An 18,499-nucleotide genomic window follows, 5' to 3' on the forward strand; every position below is an offset into this window, starting at 1 on the left:
ATATGTTTTGTTCTGCTGAAGTGTCCCTGCACAAACATTGTTTAATTAAGTGGGGTTAGGGCCGCCTGCGTCTTCTGAGCCGCACCTATGCAATAGAGCAACTGCAACACAATTTATATGGGTGATTACGAGTTGTCAAATTCAATTCTGGGGCTCTCAGATATGAGGTATGCGGACCAGTTCATCGTGGCAATCGTGGTGATAATTTTTACTAATCTGCAAATCGGTAGGCATGAGTGCTTTGCAATCCAACAAGACAGTAACAGTTGGATAGAATTCTTAATTGAGAAACCGATGAATTTATCAAGTTTGATGCGCTTTTGTTACTCGTTTTAGTCAGGGTGCTAATGCCAAAAGCGGAACCAGGAAGTTGAAGTCATTCAACCAAATTTCTACCACTTGAAACTTCTGACCAAATGGTATCCTGTATAAACCGTAAACCCACTTAATGAGTCAAAGAGACTGCAAAACTTCCCCTGTGACCAAACCATTCGGTAGCCAACCAATTTCTGTGTTGTGTTGATTAGACATCATAAATAATCCCTTTGACTTTCCTCCTCAGAAGGGTAAGCACACCCGGTACTGCCAATGCGGATAGCCAGACCAGTTGCCTCTCAGGAAGTAACGAAATTGTGCCTGTAGATTTACAGTATTCCTGGCGTCAACATAAAATCTACCATACCTCAACGCCTTCAAACTCCAAATTGATTTCCTGCAGCAGAAGGAAACATTGCGTGGAGAATGCACTTTCGTTAGTAACCTAAAACTACCAGTCGATCACCACACTAGACAGCCGGTGTACCCAGGAAATCTGCTGTTCACCTTGGTGATGCCAACATTTCTTTGTATCAAGAGGCTGTTTACTTTGTAGTTAGGCTGAAGTACAGTCACGGCAACATGTGGTGGAACAGATTCCAATTAAGAAAGAAAAACGTTGGTGTGTTTCGTGAACACTGCCAGTGAAGGTATTCATTGCGAACATAGTTACTATTTTTATTATGCAGACTACGTTTTGATCCCAAAATTCGATTGTCTTCTTTTTCCAATTCTGGTAGCTGTTTTCACAAAGCAAACTACACGGAAGGTGCCTGAAAACTCTTCGACAGCCCACGACCGGTTTCGCCCTTCTTGGGGCTCATCAGATAGGCGCAGTCCCCAAGTTTCCGTTAATCTTATGTTCTACTTGAACCCAAATTGGACTATTTTTAGCAATATCCTTTATGAAAATATACTGCGATATCTTGTATATCGTGCCAACTGAATCATGAGGTGGCCTGTGTACAGCACATTCAGTTGTAGAATATCATAAACGAGAGATTCAGTTGAGTCTCTCGTGAAAGCCAAATTGATTTGCAAATGAGTATACTTCTCGAGAACGGTAACTGATTTAAAATAACAACAACAGCACATGTTGCTAGACTGCCCTCTTTATTTACGTATTTAATTAAGGATTATATATACATAATATGTACGGACTGCAAGAACACTGTTCACATTAAACATCTACCTGGGTATAACGGATGATAATATCTGCAAATTGCCTTGGAAATGGACTGTGACAACTGTGGTTTTCTCAGCTTCACTGTGATGAAATCTACAACATTATTATTAGTATATTCTATTCAAAGAAACCACTAAGGAATCTCAGAGGAACTTTATGACCACTTACAGGACAATGTTCAAAGGGAGCGTTGTTGCTCACACTGGGGCAACGGGATCACATTTGGGGAGTGGAGGAAAACGGTCTTAGTGTGAGGAATAGAACAGACCTAAAATAAATCCCTCAAGCATCCACATTCGTGGCGTGCCCACATTAACGCATTATGACGAAGTTTTTGCCTACTCGTCAGTTTTTCCTTCAACGTCTATGCAAAGTAATTTTTATTCACCCAAAACCGATGAAGCAAAATCAGACATGTTTCCCCACACAACAACCGGAAGAACAGCAAGTGTATTAAACACGAAGGACGGTAAACTGCTGCGCTTCTTCGGCCATATGAAGGGGCAACTCTGAGGAGCTCCAAGGGATTTTATTCTGTACCCATCCAGAGCTAGGCTATCAGTCAAACCATGTGAAAACGTTTTCACTTGTTTGACGGGCGATTGAGTCAGCTAAACTTTGCACAAGACGCCCTCAAGTGTTTGCGCATTGATACAAATTGCTGGAAAGTACAGGATATTTTACCTGAAGGTTTGTGGATTTGTTGATTTGAAAACTCCGCCGCTCAGTCATTACCCTCCCAGTGGAGGTATATTTGCTTTGGGGTGTCTCGTCAGATACCATGTCTCTGAATTGTGTTCTACTAACGGTAACTAAACTTCTTTTGACGAGTGTATTTAATTTGGATCCGTCAAAATCCACACGATGAAGGGAACATTGATTTTCTGTCTTCACCATAAACCCACCGCACCTTTATTTGGAAGGTGCATCAAGTAACCAACCAATTGCGTCCATCCGAGGTGCTGCTCATGCAGAACGCACACGGAGCATTCCTGTCTGCAGCTGTGAGTGCTCAGGTATGTTAAATAAGCGCGTTTGGTGTAAACCGTATGTGACAATCGACAGTGGGCAGAGATCAGTGAACAGGTAACTCGCTGAAATAATCACCTGCAAGTTTAATATATAGGTAGGTCTGAATATGTGCAGTATCTGGTCATTATGTCGCCTGAACAAAAATAGCTGGTATTATTGCACTATTGTTTTGAGCCGTTTTCGAAAGTTCTCTTTTGGAAGGGGGACTTTTGGTCTTATCAGCTAAAGGGTCTCAATTAGTGGAAATGTAGTAATGCACTGGAGTGTAATAAACAACCAGCAAAGAAACCAAATAAGACTGTTCTTTCGTACAAACAATACTCTCTAGGAAGCTTTCAGTATTTTCAACCGTGAGCAAATATGAAAAACCCCCAAAACTACACCAAGTGTTGTTGTTTTGTTTTCTGGATCACCTGTTTACCAATTTCTCCTTGTCTAGATAGTTTGTTCTCCCTAACCGATTCACCGAAATCACATGAACTTCGACATTTGCTTGTTGACAATATTGTGATTTCACTGCAGGTTCATTTATTTCAGCACCTCCGGGGAACTGGTTTTGTTCCGGAGATTACTAATAGTCTTTTGCAGGGAAAGTTGGTTAATTCTTCTCCGCATAATTATCCGGTAAAATGCAAGGTGTGTAATCCCTGCATGTAATATCGTATTTGTTACTGGGAATTAGAAGTGCACGGATCAAGTCCAAGGCTAAGCAAGCACAACATGCCGGATCTTTCGTACAGTCAATTCATCATGTGTGCGTATACATAACTCACTTCGAACGATGCGACTGGTCCTGTATTTGATGAGCCGGTTATGCTAGGAGAGATGTCACCAATAACAGGCAGCCGACTGCCTAATGAAACTAACCTGTCTAAAATTTAAAAAGCCCATTCGACGAGTGCGCTGGTGCGTGCTACTAATGGTGCTTTCGAGTAGTGTTTGATTAATGGTCAGATCGCCGTTACTGCACCTGACAGAAGGTTCTTGAGGATGTAAATAAGTGGGAGAGTAAAATGCATCTTCCGGTGACGCAAGAAAACATTTCTGATGGTACATCTTGTTGAGCCAACTCCACGATAACCTGCTGCCATATCTTTAGGCAGCAGCACCTTGAGTTAAATTGAGCAGCATCGAGAAATTCATCACCTAATTCCGTGAGGTTGATTCCAATTGCAACAGCTGATCTCAGCACAGTGAATAAGCACTTTATTGACTAATACCAATAAAAGTAATCACACAGCCTTAAGGTCCTTTCGGTGCTTAGCTGTCACCTCACCCCTAGGAAGGCACAAGCGCTGAAATACTGCCAAGTTTCTCAAGCCTAGGCACGGTCAATCGAGGTGCTCGAGGTTGGGGTTCAATTAGAGATCTTCTGGTCACTAAGTTCACACTCTAGTCACTGAGCTATCTCTGACTCATAATGCGATGACTGCCAATTGTTCTAACTTATCAGTGTCAAGCTTCCTAAAACGCTTCGAAAAAAACTATGTTGTAGTCCCAGTGTTACTGTCCAAATCACTAGATCTGTTTGCAGTATTCGGTGAACTTTTGTTTCGCTTCCTCGTTACCTCAAACGAATAGGGACAAAAATGCGACAAATGTAAAAAAACCAAGCTAGTTTAGTATGAATTTGTGTTTGTCAGGGTATCTAGATCCATGGAACAACCGTGGGCTCTAGATATGACTGCGATATGTGTGGTGATGACGTCGCTTACAAGTCATGTACTTTATCCTCAGGTGTAGCCGTCTTGGTCACATCACTCCTTTACCATTACATGCGGCGTTCATGAATTGCAAAGTGTGGATATGCAATCTTTGAATGACTTAACACAAAAGCTAAGCTTAGCTTAGTATAGGCCAACATCTGTTGGATCTCTTTGTTTCTCAACGACTGGACATACTGAGACACGAAAAACGTCTGGTCCTTCGTATCTGATGTTTTGTCTGTAAATATGAATGCACTCTGCCAAGGTAACTGCCAATAAAAAGTAGTATTGAAGAGGATTTACAACATATCATCGCTTTTCTCATTGACAGCAATAGGCTTACACTATTCATGGTTCAGAGACAATGGAATCAACGTTTTCCGTGTCTCGGTAGTTCGGATGCTTCAGTTTTTATAAACGCTCAGAAATTACCAAAGTTTACTGTCGTGAGGAACTCAAGCTAGCGCAATATCTAGATGGTAATGGTCAGTCTGATAGACGTTCTTGTGTATCAATCCTTTGACAGCGCAGTGATTGCCGAAGACATAGTAGAACATTCCACTATAAAGGATTTTGCGTAAATATTCTGTACAAAAATTGCTGGGTTAGTATACACAACCGTAGGTCATTTAGTAACGTCCCAATCAATCGTGGCGTTTCCGTGCATGGAACACAGCCGTCATACTGTTATTGTGAACGTTTTGACTTCAGAAGTCATCCTAAACCTTTTCACTTGTGATCATTCCTCTGGAATGCACAAAACTTCCGTATTCGTTATGCTAAATCAGCAGCTGGATGTATGCTTTCCATCAGTGAAATTTTCGCTATGAGCTACTACATTCGTGTTCCGATGCCCGTCTCCTGATGAATCTAACGGCTCAAAAAATCCACACAATTTCCATGTTTTTGCCTTGCCTGCAATCGTAAGAATTTAGCTTCGATGTTCATGACCTACAAATGTGCGATGATAAAAAAAATTCGGATGATAAATGCAGGGAGTGCCTCAGGAATTCCATACACTCGTTGGGTTCGGAAAATCATTTCGAAACCAACATGTAGACGGCTACGAATCAGGGACAAAGTACAGAGGTTCACACGAAGGCTAAAATCATTTCGAAACCAACATATAGACGGCTATGAATCAGGGACAAAGTACAGAGGTTCATGTTCCACGAAGGCTAGTTGAATCTACGTTTTTTTTCTGAAAACGAAGGCAGACAACATGTTCTTATGTGAGAAATTTCAGCAGTATAGAGACATAAGCTTTAGAATGATAGAAATGCAGGGGATTTGGAAAATATAGCGGTTTTACAAATCATATTCAGCTCGGCTAGTCTACCCTAAGTAAATTCTCTGCATTCTGATTCGTCTGACGGTACAGAAAACTTGCCACATTAAATTTCTAAATATGTAGTATAAGAACATTTGTATTTTCGTAATTTTCGCTGCATTGTACGTACAAAATCTTTTTTCCACTGCATTTGATATGACGATGATTTCTGTGCTTTAGCGCTTCCTGAGGTTAGTCATTCAGCCCGATTGACTATATCTCAGCTACCCAGTGAAAACATTAGCAAACTCATCCTTCCCAAACTCACTTGATTTACTTACATCTGTTGGCAAATAAAAGCCGTCAGCCTATCCGGGAATCAGATTACATCACGACAAATCATGAGTACGAAACACTCACTGTGGATAGCCGATGAGGAGATTTTCCCCCCTTGAGGCTTTTCACTTGGGCGCAGCCCCGAGTTTATTTCAGTCTTACGTTCTACCTGACACCAAGTTGCATGACTTACACACTTACCATAAGTGAGAGGTTCAGTTGCGTTACAGGTGAATCTTTCGTCTAAACCAATTTGGTATGCAGACAAGTGCGTACGTAGAACATCCTTCACTGGAATTACCCCTGCCGATTAAAGCTATCTTTGTTACGTTGGTAATATGGGGAATGGGGGCAAATTTACAGTGAGAATTCGCCCCTGCGGTAAATCCAGTCTATGCTGAAAAGCCGACAAGTATCATGCGGTCGTTTCTTCTTTATTGAGAATATTCATCAGTGAGCTTCTGACGAAATATCAGGAAATACAGAACCCGCAAAACTCGGACCAGTGGATGGAAACTTAGACTTTCGGCAGCGTGATTAGTCCCCACTTGGAAAGAATAGAGCTGCGTCCAACTCTCACTAACAGAAACCACATCACGTTATCACGCACTGCCTGTTTCCTTCAGTGTAATGGGAGTTTCACTCATCTTCCGGAATTGGTCTTCCTCTTTGCCTCACTGATAAAAGGATATGTTATTCGAAAAGTAACGGATCTTCCCACACTACTATCAATCTATGGGTAGCTTTGATTTCACAACAAAACTCATTTGGTCGCCGGGTGAATTTTCAGTAGACAGTGCTGCTCGAGGGAAAAAGAAACTCTTGGGTGCACGGTTTTGTATTTGCGGTCGCAATGTTCGTGTGAAAGTGCTCTTGACAATATTGGTACTTCAGGGGACAGTGTCAGTGCTTACAGTGATTTCTGAGCGCTTGCCTATAGGAACATCTTCGGGTAACTTGGAATCAGTTTATAAATAATTGAATCATCTGATCCTAACGTGTGAACCTCAAATAAGGTAACAAGACAAACTAGCCTTTTATGTCATCCGGACGTCCTCGGCACTGACGTATGCTGCTGTGTCTGGGGCAACAGTGACTGCGTACTTGTCGCAGCCATTGACTTGCAAACTCGCTGCGCCCTACCCGACAACTACTCATTAAAGCTGGCGAACAAATGGACTGTTAACATACATTCTCATCCGTTTTTCAGTCTGTTTATCCATCCGAATCAAATAATTGAATCTTAATTCCCCTGAGGTATGTTTTGTGCATGGTGTTTAGCGTGAACCTGAGGTTGCTCTGGCTACACATGCAGTTTCGAAGAACCGACTTGTGCGTAGCCCCAAGTTCTCGTGGACAAATATGGGTATTCTTATAGTATTGCGGCAATGCAGATTCCGCCCGTGATTTTTCGCTGTTTAAGAAGGTTTGGTAAGTCAGGAATCTTCGAATAAACCAGTTCTACAGTGGTAATAAGTGTTCTCGATGTGGGTGTGAACAGCAGCTGAGTGTAGCAGAAATAATTCACTCATTTACTTCTGTATTCTCACAGCACAAAACGGCCTGTTGTATTTTTTAGGCATCCTCCAGTCCTGGAGTCTGTGGTAGCATGGCAAAAGCTTTAATACATAGTAGAGTTGAAGATTTCTTCTGTTTTGTTTCCAGCTATGCTGTGAGGACAACCCAGACTGTTTCCTTTGTGGATGGCCTTTGAAATGTCTGACCCTGACAATTTCACAGGCATGTCCAGCAGTCAGGGACAGTACCAGCCCATACTGTACCGAAGGCGATGGTTCATATTGGCCATGTTCTGCTGTTGTTCAATGTCCAACTCCTACCACTGGATTCATTTGAATATCATCTCCGATCGCGTTCTGTACATATGGAACGTGTCTATTCCAGGTGAAAATGCATTTAAAGTCATCTTTGTGGAGGACGATCCTTGCATAGATTTATATTTTGCCGTCAACTTATGTCGCACTCTTTGACCGCACGCACTGACTAGGTAGTTCCTATTTGGGAAATAATTTTGTGAGTTTTACTGAGCCGTTGTACATTAGATTCGCCCTTACTGGTGATCAACAGACATTTTGTAGCCGGTAAGTTTGTCTTACGGAATGTTATTTGGCCGCAAAGCTTTTGGGCAGCGGAGGCATCTCTGATTATTCATGTTGTTCGTCGACGTAACTGGTGGGAACTTCCCTCAAAGAGGAAAGCGATATGTCACATTTATGAGTACTTTGGAGTGGTTTCCGTTGAAATCAATCTGAAAGCTACGCGGCATTTGCCCGATGAAAACGGTAATAGTTAGACTGTTTTTTGATTCATCTCGCGCGTCCGTCGTCACGACTTAACAACTTAGCCCGGTCGGATTTGATGACTGATGTGACCTCAGCGTGCATTGGTGCAGTGAACGTAACACACGACCTTAACATGTCGAATATCATGGGTTCGAATCCTAGCGCGGCGACGGATATATGCTGTTGAGTAGTCTAATACCTATGAAACTTGAGCCCACGCTTTGGAATGAATGAACAAGAATATTTGCTCTTTTACAGGAACAAGGCCTCTAAGCAGAGATCAGTGTGAAACACTTCATTAAACTGAACCGTTTTACAGCTCCTTCGGTCCAAAATTGCTTCACCATTCGTATTTTTGTTATTGGTGATGTTTATGTTCAACGGGTCTAGAATGAGCATAGCTGCGGAAACTCGGCAATAAAAGTTCCAGACCATTTTTGGCAAATAGTGCCTGAAGTTTGTGAGAACATACCAGTATCCCACTGCTATTCTTGCCTCATTTGAAGCCCGTAAATGTTTCTCGAAAAGTTATCATTCATTCCTCTTTTTTGGACATTAAATCAAGCATTCCTAATTTCAGACATGCATGTAAAATTTGGGGTAATGCTGATTCTTTACAGGATGTGTTTTTAACGAAATAGATAAATTCAGGGTGAACCAGACATCAATCCCCTGGGTATGGGTCTAGGAAACTACACAGTGCCTTTTGAAAAGCTGACTTCTTTCAAGAATATCACGAATAAGCGATTAATCCATTCATTATTCCGGTAATATGTCAGATACAAAGGCATATTCAACTCCTTCCGACAAAAAAATATGCGCCTGTAGATCTCAACTCAGTAAAATTTATCGCCCTTTTAGAGGTAGGCATTCTATAGAGGAGAATGTCGGTAGCTCAGGTAGCGTAGATGGTCGTTGGCTTGTTCGCTGAGCTGGGCAATTTGGTTGCAAACGTTTCATCACCAATCGAGGTGACATCATCAGTGCGTAGCGGCGGGTTGGTGGTTGTCTAACTAACCCCCCGCTACGCACAACTACGCACTGATGATGTCCCCTCGATTGGTGATGAAACGTTTGCAACCAAATTGCCCAGCTCAGCGAACAAGCCAACGACCAGAGGTAGACATTTTTTGCCATATTCGACCAGAAGCACTTATTAGAATGAATGTTTTTTATTTTGGATGAATTCGATCATTCCGGCGTGGTCATTTTTTGAGTTTCATCTTTACCCAGGTTTATTTGTTTGTTCTGGTCATTGCATAGTGGGAGGAAATGTTTTTTGTTACGGTATGGTTGGAAGCAGCTTGGGCGACATCCTGCTTTATGGCACAATACTTCGACGGCTGTCTCAAGAAAAATACTCGAAATCGATCTACTGAATATCCCGGTGTCGGTTTTAATACTGGGAATTATAATTGCAATGCACTGATGACCTCTTCACTTTCCTGTAGATGAACGGGTAATGGGAATTTGCATGTTAATTTAAAAACAAGTTCTCAGTCGTGGGCAGACCAATAAGGTCGCTTAAATATGATCATGGTCTGTTGTTCAGACGTGATAATCCGGGTTTATCCAATGTATGCTAGTGAAGTAGTGGGAATACGCTCACCTCAAACACCTCTTTGGAGAGTTTATTGCAGCACTTGGTAAAATCTTTTTCTGGCTTTCCGCTTCACACATGACAAACTGGCTTTGTTCATTAATGTTTCCTTTGTTTTTTTGGTCATCGTTTTAGGGAGAACAGCTGCAGAACGCCAACTCGCAGTGGACACTTTGTCGATCGTTTACATGATAGCCTACATCCCCCTGATTATTCCAGCGACTTGGCTGCTTGATCGGCATGGGCTCCGAATCACCGTGATATTAGCAACCTGTTCAAACGCCCTGGGGGGTTGGATCAAATGTGTGGGTGGGGTGCTAGCTGTTGACCCAAACACCATCACAAATGAGTCACCGACATTTGCACAGATGTCCGCATTTCCGGTGCTGATGGTTGGACAGATAATGGATGCCGTGGCACAGGTCTTTATTCTGGGCATTCCATCCGCGCTAGCGGTCACTTGGTTTGGAGAACTTGAAATCAGCACAGCTACTGCGCTTGGAGTTTTGGCCAATCAAGTACGTAAGAATGGAGTTTTCTCAGTATCACACTAGAATAAAATGTGACTGCAGAAGTGTGAGGATTTTGTGATAGGTACAAGGGTCAGCTCATTTTACACGCGGAGCAAACATGCGTCAGATCGTGGAAGGGTCCTGTAAGGGGTACAGTTGTGACATTGATGGTTACTTTATTAATATACAACCAATCGCATGTAGACGTAATGATCCGAAATATGCTCGTTTATGTGCACTTCTAGTGAGCAAGAATTTTGTGGGTTCATTAGCTTTTGTGTTTTGTCCCACCAAGAATTTTGCAGCAGAATTTTACAACTCCTAACACATGGGGATAAACCGAATCAAGGTGAATGAAACATACTAACGAAGCGATGTTAATTATTGGCATTTGTCATAAAACACGTAAACAGCCGAAAGTCGATAGCGAATGATATAGAAAACGACAGCATTTAGAAGTGTTCGGAAATAACTTTCCCCAGCAAGCATTGCTCACTCTGAATGTGTGGATGGCTATATTGAAAAGAATCATGCCTCAGGTTTAGACGATCTCCAAGAAATCGGTAAAGGAACAGCTGCCGAGAACTGACTGTCAAGTAAACTAGGTGAATCTGTGATAAAGAACAATGAACTAATAAAATTGATTATCCATGAATTTTGGGTGCTTCCCAGTTAAATTAAATTTTCGAACTTTTACGTAGGAACAGACGAATAAATGAAGCGCATAAGAATGCTTGTCAGATATTCGGGAAAATTTCTCCACTGCCCAGTTAGCTGGACAAAGCATGATTGTAGTTAAACTTTCCAATACAAGGGTAACATGCCAATTTTTTGTGCAATTTGGTGCTTCTACTAATGCAACTGGTCTGATATACCACATGAGTATACTCAGAAATAATTGAGTGACAACTCAGTGATAGGCATGACCCATCTGCAATAGGATGAACAACCTAGACAAGTGTGCCAGTACCGTTCACTTGAGGTGTCCACAGTTTTATTCACAAAATAACTAGGGTAAATGACTGGTATCGCAGGTACACTTGCAATTCACATAACGGGAGAAGCTTCCATGTAGCAAGTCAGCCAGCCATCACGTGACCACGTGATGTGAATTCATTGTTTGACAGCACTGTAACCTCTCTTGCTCAAGTTGATCATATTGCTGATCAGCACCTCGTGGCGACCAATACAAGGGTAACATGCCAATTTTTTGTGCAATTTGGTGCTTCTACTAATGCAACTGGTCTGATATACCACATGAGTATACTCAGAAATAATTGAGTGACAACTCAGTGATAGGCATGACCCATCTGCATTAGGATGAACAACCTAGACAAGTGTGCCAGTACCGTTCACTTGAGGTGTCCACAGTTTTATTCACAAAATAACTAGGGTAAATGACTGGTATCGCAGGTACACTTGCAATTCACATAACGGGAGAAGCTTCCATGTAGCAAGTCAGCCAGCCATCACGTGACCACGTGATGTGAATTCATTGTTTGACAGCACTGTAACCTCTCTTGCTCAAGTTGATCATACTGTTGATCAGCACCTCGTGGCGAAACTTTGCAGTTTCCAGCTACTAGACCGGGGTGGAAATTCCCTGTAGCATCTTGAGATGCCAACCTTTGGTGAGTTCCATTAAGGATGAAACAAATATACACTTTGTATGAGATTTACAGCACAACCTCGTCTAATAACATATCAATTGTGCACGGTGGACAGTAAACAATTTGTACCACATTCATTTTGAAACTTTTTCGCCGGTTGGCAAAATATAATCAAAATTAAATTGGCGCTATTCTTAGTTCACGCCATATTTCTGTCCACAAAAAAAGGGCCCATTAGATAAATGTTCTGAAACTTTGTGTTTGCTCCACAAAGAAATAATAATATTAAAAAGGAATCATCTTAAAATAATCAGGTACACATAGGTTTTCAGTGTTGTTAGAATCACATGGCTGAGTAATATTAAACAATTTAAGTAGTGAAAACCAAACCACCAGATGGACATCTGCCTACTTACGAAGCCTGAAATGATAGCTGGTCAATGGAATCATTGTAGCCAACCATTCTTTCTAACTTGGTCAATTTCGAAGTTTAGCTCGATGCGGGAAGAATGTATGGCTAAATTCAAAGTGGCTCACTTTGCTGAGGGATTGTGGTGATAGGCTTGCTAGCATCCACAGAATATCGCATTTTAGAGACAAATCTAATTCGGGCGGACTTCGCTCTGATCCAAGTCCAAAATGCAAAGTCTGTGTGAACAGTACCTGGTTATCCATTCACAATGTTGTGACAGGGGGCAAAAAGTGAACGCGAAACCGTACACAAAATAATTCAACATATTTTTTTTCTCACATGAGGCGCCAAATTCGATGGTACCTATAAGAGTCGAAAAATATTCACATTTGGTTTGTTTGGAAAAGGCATGACACAGTGTTCTCAATCGGGGAATAACGTTATCTTCATATAACAACTCAAGACAAGCGCATTCTAACTCAGTGGGATTTTTAAAATCCACTTCCAAAAATTACACATTTTATATTTAGTCAATCCCTAAGGCTAGTCGCCGAAGTGAGTGCGCGGACAATCCACAAAACAAACTAATATATTTGTCAAAATATCTACGTCTCCCCCCTCAACCACTGAGCTTGATATTCGTACTGATGTTTAAGGCAACCCTTTGTCGCTCAATTAACTCGCCCTGTTCACTAGATATGTGATGTAATGTCACAAGATCTGAACCTTTCATTCAACGGATTCGTAAGATAACAGTCTCCTGCTCGTTTTGGGAAGTTTTTTATGGGGGTTTCTTTGCATGAGGGAAAGCTTAGGTGTGGAACCGATGTCTTTACTGCTAAATCATTCCATATATGGCAAACACTAAGAATCAAATGGTGCAGTAGCACTACCAATCTGAAAGTGTGTAGATAAATGTACGACAGTTGGCAGCCTATACTTAATGGAGGGATACTTTTTTCTTATTATTTGGGGCTTTAAGCGAGATGAACGCAAAAGTAAATTGGGCTGTCAATTAATTCCTTTGGAGGGCTTTAAAATTGTGGAAGTTACGTCTTTAGGAGGTCCACACTGAGTGAATATATACAGATTAGTCCGGTTTTCTTTTGGTGTACGGGGTTTCGTGTTTGTCAAGTAACTGATACGGAGCGCTAATCAGTATCCTAAATTCGGAATAGTAATTAAGGATATGCTTCCTCTCTTCCGTACGAAAAATCTTGATGAAATCGGGGGCCGGGGGAATCTCTCAGCTATATCCAGAAACATGCCCCCATTTAGCCTGCAAATCAGAAACATATATCTGAAACATTCAAATGACGGGGGACCAATGCGACCAGCCACAATCCATGCAGGGTAAATGCATGCCACCTTGAGGGAAGCAACCACAACATTTGTCAAGTAGTTCGCAAATATTAGCGTCGCTGCCTTGCTCGGTCAAAGTTTTGTTTCCGGTGATGGAGCGTTGGATGAATGCTGCAGTCGGTGTCGGTAGCATGCTAACGAAACCACCCCATAGAATGGCTACTTTCGCAGATAAATTCTTTTACGATGCGTTGTACCTACTCACGTATTCTGCACCGCTTTTGAAGCCTGTCTCTAAACTAGATAATTCGATCTTGGACCTTCGATTGGCAGAATACAAAGAGAAATCTGCTATTAGATCAATGCGCAATTACGAGGTGGTACTTGGACGTTATCCGTTCCAGGGAAACCATTTAAAATCCACTGCAAGTGTGACTTCCTCCAAGGAACCTTCGAAACCAAGGCGTCGATTTTAGTCAACAAGAGTATAAGCCGTTCACCATCTAGTCAAGTGCAACCTCGCGTTTATCGTTCTGCAAGACATAACCGTCAGCAATTAGAAAAACACTTTTGAAGGCTACGCAGGACTCGCACAGAAATCAGATCCATAGGGCATTTGTTGAGTGCTGATAGTGTGGTCGCTGTGATTTCTAATCGTGGATCCAATGGATCTATGCTGAAAAGCAGCTAAGAACCCTTTAGCTGTTATATTCTCATTCAGCAGTGCGTATCTCACGAAACTCAAGAGAGGTGCAAACTCGTGACCACCGGGCGGATAGTTTGAAAGCTGCAAGTAGCTGGTTCACGGTGTGATTCGTCTGCACTTACACAGGATGCAGCACCACTCAGTCAATCACAGAATTCGCACCAAGCGGTCACGTGATAACTGGCTTTTCGACCGACAGACGGCATGATGATTGGCACGATGTTTTGAACTACATGCGCTTGCTGCCAACAACAGACCGCACATAACAGGCAACAAGCGGAGTATTCAAGTTTTTCCTGGCCCAATAAAAATGGATGAGGTTGCTTCTGCCTGACGTTTTTGGGTATCACATGTAGAATCGTTGGCGTGACCAGTCTTTGAGCTATTTCCTCCGGCTACCGTAACGCTGACCTTTGAAATCAAAACAAAAAGGTGTTAGACTTATGTTTAAGAATCCGTATTTCTTACAACTGACCGAATCCACTAAATTTCCCTGTTTGAAGAGTAATATGATTCCTCTGTTCCAGAGGTCCTCGAGACAGATAGTCGAAGGCGTCTTAGGAGTTCTTTGGGCGTCCAAACGGAACTCAGTGTGATCTTATTGATATAGTTGTTTGGATATACATACCGGACTGAACTTTTGTATTTGTGATCATGTGACTTACAGTTTGAGGCCTGTGGATATGACATAATGATAGTGTTGTCTATCTTCGAACCCGTATGCCATGTTCTTGTTAAAAGAATTAATCCTGATGTGTAACCAGATGGCTAGGTTGGATCAGGTATTCTGAAGACAGATGTGTCTCAGTACACCACGGTGAACTGAAGAAGGAATAAAAAGATTGGAATAAACAGCCCCTCAAGTAGATGCACCATCTAAATCTACATATGCAGTCCCTGGCCGCCATAACAAGGTTTGTAGGCACAGCCATAAAGCGACTTCATTCGAAAGGAAAAATCAACACAGCTTAAAGAAAGGTCGTGCAGTATGAAGGGATTTCCTTATAGAAGCATCTCTGTCCTTGATGTGAAAGTCTACTATGAACTAACTATAAGCTGGATAAAAGCGACTTGGGGCATTTTTTCGATGCGCATAAGTGTTACCTTGTAATTTCGTTTTAGCTGGTTTCTTCTCGGCTGAAAAGCACTGAATAGTTTTGAACAGTTCAGCGTTCTCGTGTGCGTCACTACTCCCGCATATCTGGACAGAGTCGATGTTCTACGTAGATGTGTTATCCGCCTGCCATTTAGGTCTGGAATCTTGTCAAACTGTGCTTCTTGATGCACAAGTGCATACATAGTGTCAATCAAAAAACGGAAAGCCAGCGACAGTGATGGGTATTAATTTAATTGATTAATTATTTAGATTACTAATTTAATTTGATTATTATTAATTTATTTAATTAGTTTTATTTAAATTAAAAGGACGGCACGGAATCAAGAGATAAGACTGACGGAATGAGAAGATGACTGCAGTAAAATACTTAGTTCAGGTTATAAACTTCAGGTCATCTAAATTCCTAATACTTTCTGGATTTTTTCGTTGAAGATCAACTGCGTGAAAGAAAGAAATGGGGTCTGGATGGGAATGTTCACGTCTAATTGAATGTGTAAATGGCTATGTAACTGAATTGCCCGAGCCACGAAGTGAAAGTAGTTTGGAAACTTTCATCCTGTAAATTTTATTCATGTCCGTTCAAATATGTGTCAAAATACCGCGCGTAGTAAGTCACAACATACTACCATCTAAGAAGAGGGCAAGCGTTTTTCTTTGAACTTTTTCGCCTACTGAAGGCTTATTATGATAGACCTATTTGAGTTAGGCCCTTCAGTAAGAAGGCCTGATATACACCATCGCAGTTGGCGTTCCAAGCATCGTGTTCTATTCGTAACAGTCCTGGTCGCTGGCGTCTGTTGTCGTCAAGTAGGATTCCTCACTAAATTCATCCATCCGTCTTACTCACAACGATGCTCCAGACACACTTTGATGTTGGAGTACAAGGCAGTTCCCATAAATTTGGTTTACAACCCTGCTTAAGTTGTGTTCCCCTAAACTACGTATACATGGTTACTCTTTCAAAGTTTTTTATTGCTTGTTTAGTGCTACCAGCGTATTCAAGAGATTTCAGCGTAATGACAAATGAAACACAATTCTGGCGTTAACTATGCAACTAATTCACCAAGAACTTTTTTCAGACCTAATAGAAAGCGTGGTTTACATCAATACACGTAATGCATTCACTTGATTGCAGCTTGGCACCGCTTTGGGATTTTGTATTCCTCCGATGATTATCGCCTCCCCGCCATCACAACATGAACCGACGATAACGTCAAACCACAGCATCTCGCCGGCAACTCCAACTTCTTCATTGTCCGACGCACCCAACGACTTCAGCTACCAATCATTCCATAAAAACATGATGTATCTTCTCTACATCGGCGCTGCAATCAACACTTTACCCGCGATCCCAGTCCTATGTTGTTCGTTCGCAAGTTTACATTTATCTGTATTTTGAAATTTTTAGAATGGGCTTTGATGTTCGCACTTACGGCACATCAAGCTTAATGGTAATTGTAAGAATTCATTTTTATACATTTTCAATACTACTTGCTATAGGCAAAATTTTGAGGCGTATAGCTTGCATCTATCCAACCAGCATAAAGTTATCTTTGAGAACAGATAAGTAACCATTTGTTAGGCTTCATGCCTGAAATTCTCTTAATACAGGAAGTGAGATAACTCACCTTTCTTTGGTGTTATGCGTAAGGAATCCAAATGCTGGAGTCACTGTTACCTCACTTCATCAACCGACGGCCCCATCTGACGATAAGCTTAAATTATGCCACTAAAATTTCCCAAATGTACAGCTGTTTGTTACAACTTATTTTCTATCGCTGATGTCATTTTTGAACAGTTTTCCTTTCCAACGAAAAAAAGTAGCCTTATAGAAGTGCACATCCCTCACACACACACACGCTAAGGCNCACACACACCCTAAGGAAGCCGCAACGAAACGGCTTGTAAACACTACTCAAACCTACAAAGAGAAAACGAATGGTGGTATCTTCCTAATATTCAGATAGTTAAAATGGATTTCCAGCATTCGGTGTCTGTAAAAATCGCGTGTATTTGACACCTTTATGCATCTTTGTATCTTACTAATATTTAGACCAACAAAATGGATCGCGTGCATCTGACGCTTTTTGTACATCTTTACTGCTGTTTCGTTTCTGTTCACTGTAATAGTTTTCAAAAAGGAGCCACCAACAGAACCTACGTTGACTCAGTACCACCGTAAATCCATATATGCCACCATGACAGACGTAACGGTGTCCAGTGCGGAAACTTTAAATTTTCCGCAACATTTGCCGGTAGAAGGCAGCAAGTATGCAGAAGAGATGGGGAATCCCTCGGAAAAGGGAGCAAATAATGAAGTCACGCAAGATGCAGATACAGACAGTTTTAATCCACCGCATGTCACCGTCCCACAAACTTCCTTGATAAATATGTTCACCGGAAAAGGCTTCAAGGGACAACTGCTTGGCGTTCTGAAGAACGGAAATTTTACAGTACTGCTGCTAAGTTATGGTAAGTATTTTTTCATCACATATTTATAAATCCCAAAGTCGAACATCCAAGGTGCTTCTCGCATTTGCAATCATTCCGGCTCGAGGGTGATAGTTCTTGAAAGACTTCATTCAAAACAATTGCATTTACTGAATGTTGTACGTGAAACTGCTTTCTATGGTGCTATCCCAACTCATAAGCATCTAAAGCCTTTTTACCTGTGAGTGCGATTCAAGCCGATGGCAGCCGTTAACGCTAAATACATAAAAAGTACACGAGAGAACTTTTCAAGAACTTGAATTCATAAACACAAAGTCTTTCATGGCTTTAAATATCTCAGTTCTCGGACGTATAAAAGGCAGTCCTTGGAAAACTGGGCACCCAGATTTCTACAATTTGTGGACACTTCTTCAACGGTTCCGATTTGCGCAAAAAATCCAGCCTAATCAACATGGCATCAAAGCCATGCTGGTAAGAGAAAAATACCAAAATCCTGTCAGCAAAAGGTGTATAGCATAGCGCATGAAGGCATCGGGATTTTTCCAGGGACTTGTTAGTTAACTGTGTTGAGAATTATTCAAGTTCGCTTATTTCATACAAAATTTTGTTCACCGAAGTCATCAGGAATTTAATTCTGAGGTATA

General features: G+C 41.5%; 1 protein-coding gene across 1 annotated transcript in view; it reads left to right on the forward strand.

Annotated features, from left to right (window-relative positions):
• Nucleotides 1-2,570: 2,570 nt before the first annotated feature.
• The window catches only part of T265_06283 (hypothetical protein), a gene marked incomplete at both ends in the record, with an annotated part of 36,653 nt that continues 20,724 nt past the window's right edge, over nucleotides 2,571-18,499 (forward strand). Inside the window, 5 exons of the mRNA XM_009171503.1 lie at nucleotides 2,571-2,627; nucleotides 7,511-7,747; nucleotides 9,881-10,263; nucleotides 16,540-16,768; nucleotides 17,535-17,876. Coding sequence (XP_009169767.1) covers nucleotides 7,549-7,747; nucleotides 9,881-10,263; nucleotides 16,540-16,768; nucleotides 17,535-17,876 — 1,153 coding nt within the window. The remainder of the gene's footprint in view (nucleotides 2,628-7,510; nucleotides 7,748-9,880; nucleotides 10,264-16,539; nucleotides 16,769-17,534; nucleotides 17,877-18,499) is intronic.

The sequence above is a fragment of the Opisthorchis viverrini genome, assembly GCF_000715545.1.
Source record: "Opisthorchis viverrini unplaced genomic scaffold opera_v5_131, whole genome shotgun sequence".
Taxonomy (NCBI): Eukaryota; Metazoa; Platyhelminthes; class Trematoda; order Opisthorchiida; family Opisthorchiidae; genus Opisthorchis; species Opisthorchis viverrini.